Source organism: Wasmannia auropunctata, unplaced genomic scaffold (assembly GCF_000956235.1).
Source record: "Wasmannia auropunctata unplaced genomic scaffold, wasmannia.A_1.0 LD336090.1, whole genome shotgun sequence".
In the NCBI taxonomy this organism is placed as follows: Eukaryota; Metazoa; Arthropoda; class Insecta; order Hymenoptera; family Formicidae; genus Wasmannia; species Wasmannia auropunctata.
The window spans coordinates 2835333-2842613 of NW_012026800.1; the positions used below are offsets into that span (position 1 = coordinate 2835333).

Sequence of the window (7281 nt, forward strand, 5' to 3'; positions counted from 1 at the left end):
CCCTCCTCTCTCCCGTATCCTGTGACTAATGTCTCCGTATCTCATACGTGTCGTTGGACGGATTGATCGCTAACGCGGAAGAAATATGTACGTAATAAGAAGACGTTGCCGATCCTTAGACTCGTCTATTCAATTCTCGGCTCGGACTTCAATCACAAGATTTTAATTTGAATCTCAGCCTACGTTCTTTTAAGTCCTGACGTAAGAGAAAAATATGTAGCGGTGACGTTTTCGCATCGTCGTGTTTCAATATTCATTATAGGATAGATGTTATTCTTTTAAAAAACTCTACGCTTAAAATAGTTCAAAAAAGTGGCTTAATTCGACGAGATTCCATACGATCGTAAATAGCGAAGCTTTGATAATTTAATTAGTGCACTGGAATCAGTTTCCCTTTCAACGTAAAGCCCGGTCGACTTTCCAGCGACGACAATATACCATTGTCGTATATTGCAGACGAGGCGGCAATACAGCGCAAACGCGTGTTTTAATAGCGCGAAAACTGAGTCAGTGCGGCGGGCGACAAAGAACGGACGATTTCGCGAAGAGCGGCTCGGGCCCGTATCGGGCCCCGAGGGTATTGTTTTGAACGGCTGTCGTCCGTCACGAAGCCCGCAATAATGGCCGTCGGACGGAGATTCACCGCCGTGCAAACGGAAATAATGGTAACGCGCGCGCGCGCGCGCGCGAGAGAGAGAGAGAGAGAGAGAGAAAGAAAGAGAGAAGTTGAAACAACGGAGAGGATGCTGTAAAAGGAAGCGCGGGACGCGTTTTTCCCGCGTGTTCGGCTTCGCGCGCGCGGTTCTCTCTCCTCCTCGTCCTCATTGTCTTACATTTCGCGGAACGCTCGCTTTCGCGCGTCGAAAGATCCCCGTAAACGTGTCACGATCCAAAAATATCTCTCGTTAGGCGCGGTGACAAATCCGGAGATCCCCCGGAATAACTCTTCCCCTCTTTCCCCTTCTCATCTTGTCGCTTTGTCACTTTCAGCTCATCGAAAGACGAATAAAAATGAAATCTGCTTCGTCGCCGCGTTGAAAGAGATAAAGTGTCGCCTCGGAGAGAATCGCGATGAAATAATGGCGACAAATAATTAACGTGAACCGTTAACTCTTCGTTATGAATATCCGTTATGATTAAAATAAAGAAATATTAATGTAGTTAATTATTACTAATATTAAATATTAATAATAATAGATTTACTAGTATTAATATAGAAAAATTAAGGTCCAAATTAACTTCATTAAACATTATTTTATATGTCAACTGAACGATAATTAACTATTCAGCTGTTACGCGACTTTAGCGTTATTAATATTGCCTCTAAAATAACGATTATTTTTTATATTACTGTGGAAGTTTATGAAAATTACGATTTATTAATCGTAATTTTCATATTTTAAAATAACTAAACATCGCGCATCGAGATTGTTTGGATGCGGAGAAACGCCACGTATCGCTATGTCTGGCTCATCTCGTAGAAATAACGACGCTAACGACTAAAAGCATGTTAATAACTAGGGGATATTAAAGAGAATTTTCAACGTGTATCACAAACACAGGCTTTATCGTTCGGGGCGCTGCACAATGAACGAAATATCAGCGTATTCGCGGCATGCAGCGACCACAAAGAGCTTCCTGCCGTTAGCAGTTTTTCGCTCGCGCATCCACATCTTTGTCCCCGCGCGATTACGGCCGTGGAGGCCCGCACTTTTGACGCTCTGAGAATTACGATAAATATACACGCCGGCGGTGCGTCCGTCGCCGCTGCTTTTTGACGACCTGTGCTTTACAACCTGCAGCTCCGACTAACCCGGATATTTCAGGTGGACGGGGGAACAAAGGGGGGTACCGCGGGGAACGCACCGCGGACGTCACAGCCTTTTCGGTCGTGCGACGACCTCGTCGGGGTTCCCGTTACGAGCCCGGTGTGCGAGCACCGGTGTCACCCGCACGCGAGGTGACGGCGATATAATGCGCGACTATACGGCGGCTACATACATAGGTATGTATACATACGGAGACGCATCTCTCGTAATCAACGAACGCGATCGTTCCCACGTTAAGCGAGATTCGTTGGCAGTGCGCATATACACAAAGAGTTATCTAATAACGCGCGCGCGAGAGAGAGAAAGAGACGAGATTAACGGGCTCCTCTATCTCTCTCGCGCTTTCTCTTTCTCTCCGTCGGATTCGCCATTCGCCACCTGTTGCAGAAATTTCGCCGATTGATTTACGGCAGTCCGATTAGCGCGGGTATCCAGGGATATACACGTTTTTCTCTTCTTCTCAATGCACGCGTGGCGATGACGAGTGGCGAAACCGGTAGGATGTACGCTGTATACAAATGATATATGTGTTTGATCATGTAAAGATCGTGCACTCACCTTCCCCTGCTGGCTCTCCTCCGCGCCGCCGCTCCTCTCCCCATGTCTCTCGAATACGGCGAAGCGGTTCTAAAAATGGAGAACGCTCCGATTAATTCGCTACGACGCACCGTGGTGGGAGCGCGATTTGCTAAAAGCTTGCGCCAGACCACGCGCGATTCGCGCGATGATTCGCGCTCTTTGATCTCGTAAAAAAAAATTGCTTCGCTGCTGGTGAATTGGCACGAATAATAAAACGAATGTGTGTGTGTGGGCGACGAATGCAAACTCGATGAATATGCCCATTTGCACTATTCACAAATGTCATACGAATAGTAATTGTGAATTACGAATTATCTCGAATCATGAATCACATATAATCTGATGCAAGCTTGAAAAAGGACATTTCTCAATTACGATTTCCACCTCTCCGATTTTCTGGACGAATTTTCGGTACTCCGGAAAAAATTCTCATTAAATTACTCTGAATTTTGATGATCTCTTTTTACAGGGAAATAATAGTGTAGAAATGACATTGGTAAAAATTTTATGCGAGAATAGCAATCAACTGAATTTCCTGCAGTTCTGAATATCCGGCAAACAAGTTTTCTTTTAATGATCATTTTTCAAAGAAAGCAACAAATTGTTGTGCCAATTTTTACAAGGAAATAACAGTGTAGAAAGGACGTTGATAAAAATTCTATGCGAGAATAACAATTAACTGAATTTTCTTCAGTTCTGAATACCCGGCCAAACAAGCTTTGTTTTAAACATTTTTTTAAAAAAGTAACAAATTATTGTGTCGAGTATTTCAACAAATTTTGTTTTTCATTTTAAAAATCGATCTCCGACAAGACTAAAGGTGGCAACTGTGAGCCCAATCCGAATGGTCTCGACGTCGCCAGCTAATCTTCCGGCCAGATAATGATAAATTTCAATCGCGGGTTACGGGCTCAAACATGTATGTATATCTTTAACCGAGAGACAGGCCGTGCGCGAGTGTGACGTAAGGAAGGAAAGTCGATGACAGGCTGTCACCTCGGTGCGGCGGCGAGATCGCGTTCGTTTTTTTTTTTTTCACGAGCTATCGACGGAGAAAGTTCGCATTAACGCGGAGAGTAACGAGAGGAGACGAGAAGATTCCTCCTCCTCCTCCTGCTCCTCTTACCCCGATCCTAGTCCTCAAGGTTGACACGATTGAGGACACGAGCAGGACCCTATTGAGCATCTTTCGCACGGATTTCGGACGTCCCGCATCGTTGCTCATCTTCGTTATAGGGATCGCGTGCACTTGTCACACTCGCGTACACCACAATCGCACGATTTCAACGTCGTTATGTCATTTCACGAAGAGAAAAGAAATCGAAGGCGAACCCATGGCGAAGATAAACGCGGTAACGCGGGACACGTGGCATGCAGAAAAAAAGAATCGAGGCTGCCCGCGATCGGTCTTGGCCGCGCTATCGGGCGACGCGCGAGCGATACCGGACGGCCGGCTGCGCGGATCGAAACTGCGCCCCGGCAAACCGACGGCGCGCGGCTCGTACGCCGATACGCCGCGCGAGAGTAAAAAGTAACCGCGCTCGTCGCGCGCTTTATCTCACCTCGGTGGTTTCCTGCTGATACCGCTCGCCGGCCGCCTGAAACGCAAAAGCGAAACGTGACGTCACTTACGTATGCGCGCCGCGTGTATGTAATGTATTAGGAAAAAAAATGGGTGAAACGCGCGCGCGGTAATTAGAAGCGGCGGCAGCGAGGAGAGGAGCTATATCGAGAGTCCGCCCGCCTTGCTTTCTGTCTTTATTAAGAAGAGCGGCCCAGCTTTCTTCCTTCGGCCGCACGTGCGCGACGGATCCACGATCAGCGCGTCCTCGAAAAATCTCGCACGCTCGCCGCAAAAGTGAAAAAAAAAAAAAAAGAATTAACTCTATACTCGCCAGATTCCGCGACGTGAAATTTAATCGGTGCAGGGACGAGGACGCGCGACTGCAATTGGGCAACAACGCGAGTTAGGTCGCGTGACGGTTATCGCAAAATAATTGACGAGTAATTTAGTAGATAATATTTTTATCATAATTTTGTAATTTAGAAAATATTTTTTAATAACCACCCGCAAGAGAATTTATTAAGTGCAGACGCACGCGAGGAAAAAAAATTGTTTCGGTGAAAGGTTCCCGCGGACGGATATAATCCCGGACGAAAGTCCCCTCCGCGTTTTCGAGAGATCGGCAGACCGAAAACTGCAGTTGTCGCTTGCCCTTTCGCGAGGTGATCTGAACGAATTAATTTCTCTCGTCGAGAGTACTTACGTGCGCTATACATGCCGTATCCGGCGAGGTCGCCGAGGCCAGCTGGTTCCGGTTCTCTATGACCGTTTTTATTTGCTCGAGTACCTACGAACCAACGATAAGTGGCGATCAATAATTATATGCGCGCGCGCGCGGGGCTGTGTCATTTGCACAGAAACTTTATCTGACGCGGAAATCTTATAATTTTTCGAGAGGACGGGCTTCTTTTCGTCTTTTTTTTTCCCCCACTTTTCTCTCTTATTAGTTGTACCCGGCGACGAAATATCTTCGCCGCGCGTACAGCACAACATTTCAGCCTTGTCGGTATGTACGTCACGCGTATATACAGAACGCGACATTATAACGGCGCGAAAAGTGGGGAAAAAATATTTCCAGACGGAGAAAAATACGGCGATAAAGATTTCGTTATGCGTTTCGCGTGAAATGTTTATCGCCGAAGAGCGACTCGTAACGCGTCGATTTACGAGCTTTAAAATGTGTTATGTTAAAAGCTTCCGCGAATTACCCGAAGGGATATCCGGTGCCTTTGTGCGACGTGATGGTGATTGTACTCCTTGTGCTCGATGATCTCGTTACTCTTCCTGGCCTGCCTCCGCTGGAAAAAAAGAAAAGAGACGCTCGGGGAAAATGTCAGTGCGCGAAGTGAAACCTCTCTTGTGTGCGCGCGCGCGCGCGCGCACGCGAGTTTCGGGTTTTCCACGGGAACGTGAAAACTATTCGTGAGACTTTCCTCAAGTATCAGGACGGAACGCGCTTCTCATTTTTCTCTCGAAAATAGAAAGGATGGAAAGAGGGATCGTCCCACATTTCACGTGGCATTCTGACACGAATCATCAAATAATTATTCAATCGCGATAATTGCAGGCGTCGGCGAGACGCGGCTCGAGGCTACAATTATGTATCGCCGTTCTAATCGAAATACAATTTGCCGAGATATAATTTGCCGGGATATATAAATGTAAATTTGCGAAAGCGGAAAGCGAATTCTATCTCGCAAACATTACTACAGAATCGAATTAATGTACGTCGCCTACTATTAATAAAAAACATACACAACGTAAACGGTAATTATCCCCCTCATTCTAATCGAAGCATAAAATATAATTTACTGCCATATATACATCTCGAAACGGAGTGCGCTTCGTAAATTATATGCTGCTTGTAAATTTTAATCAAATTAATAACTGCCGTGTACTATAAATAGAAATAAATTAAACAAATCTTAAAATATAATAATAATATACCGTTTCTACTAATATCACTATATGTTATCAACATGAACGCAATATCAATAATCTCTTCAGAGATATATGACGCACATATGTATAATTGCATTTAGTTTTTCTAAATTCTAATATTTCTGACAAAGGAAAACCAAGCAATAATCACTGAAGTACATTTTCAATTCTTTTCGTCTTTTTTTCTCCACATTTAATCGTTACGGATTTAAAGTCAATACAATATAAATGAACCAAACAATTAAATCACTTCTTTCTAGCTTAAAAGAAATTCGTCTTCGCGGAGGTTAAAGTAACTGTTTGCTACTTTCGACATAGAACGATACGTGCTGCAACGTAAAATGGACGGGAGCGACGAAAAAGAGCGGAGATAACGATCTACGGTCGCGCGAAAGGAAGAACAACGAAGGAAAGTAACGGTGTGCGACGAGAGAAAGAAAAAGTAAGTCGGGCGCGCGCGCGTATAACGTACGCGAGGAAATACAAGTATGTAACGTCGGCCGCCCGTCGCGCCGGTTAATTAGCAGCCTTGTTCGTTAATTACGCGCCCGCGGGCGCGCATCGTCATTTTTATGCAATCCACCGGTAACGGCGATCGCGGTTTACCCGAGTAAACACGAGCGTGTGTACGGCCGCGGCGATTCCTCGCCTCTCGCGGCCGCGCGCGAGAATTGGAAGACAAGTCACGAGCCGATCGCGACACGTGTATAATCGCGTGGAGCACGATTCGCGCGTGCTTCGAATACCTCTCTCTCTCTCTCTCTCTCTTTCTCTTTCTCTCGATATCCCGATGACCGCGAGATGAGACGAGTAGCACCGGCCGTTTTTTGCGGCCGTTCACGCTTCACGCAGTGGCGAGCACGAACTCGCGCGCGCGCGAGAGAGAGAGAGTCCCCCGCGCGTATATAATTCGCGGATATGTAAACGACATGAGCAAATACACGTGTACGCCCGTACTTGCGTCACGATTAACGAGCTCTTACAGATAATTCGAGTGTCGCCGAGAGTTTCACCGCGGCCGCGCCGGCCGGTGAAAAGGAAAACTTTACGAGAGTTTTGAGCGCGTCCGCCCCGCGAATGATTGCGTGAACGTTGCATCAATCTTTTCAAACGCGCGCGGAAAATAACTCAGCGTTTAAATGTTAATTCATTAACGCTCAAATTATTCGCTTCAGTCTTTTGCAGTAAATAAAATCAACGAGCAAACTATTAGCATATTTATTTTAGAAGTTAAAAAAATAAACATTTCTTTCTTCTTTAATTTTATATGAATTCGGAAAATCTTATCTTCAATATTTCTTTAAGAGATTTCCGCGTGTCTTAAGCTTGGACTTAAATAATCCATCCGGTCCTTTCGTGACCGCCCCC

The 7281-nt window shown here is 45.7% G+C and overlaps 1 protein-coding gene across 3 annotated transcripts in view; it reads right to left on the reverse strand.

Annotated features, from left to right (window-relative positions):
• Positions 1 to 7281, reverse strand: part of LOC105447914 (PH domain-containing protein DDB_G0287875-like) — a 69378-nt gene that overhangs the window by 23339 nt on the left and 38758 nt on the right. For 2 of the 3 annotated variants that reach the window (XM_011686215.1, XM_011686217.1), the window contains 4 exons: positions 5181 to 5270; positions 4676 to 4759; positions 3971 to 4006; positions 2388 to 2456 (listed from right to left, as the gene is read on the reverse strand). In XM_011686215.1, the coding sequence (XP_011684517.1) occupies positions 2388 to 2456; positions 3971 to 4006; positions 4676 to 4759; positions 5181 to 5270 (279 nt within the window). The remainder of the gene's footprint in view (positions 1 to 2387; positions 2457 to 3970; positions 4007 to 4675; positions 4760 to 5180; positions 5271 to 7281) is intronic. The other variant, XM_011686216.1, reaches the window with a different exon arrangement.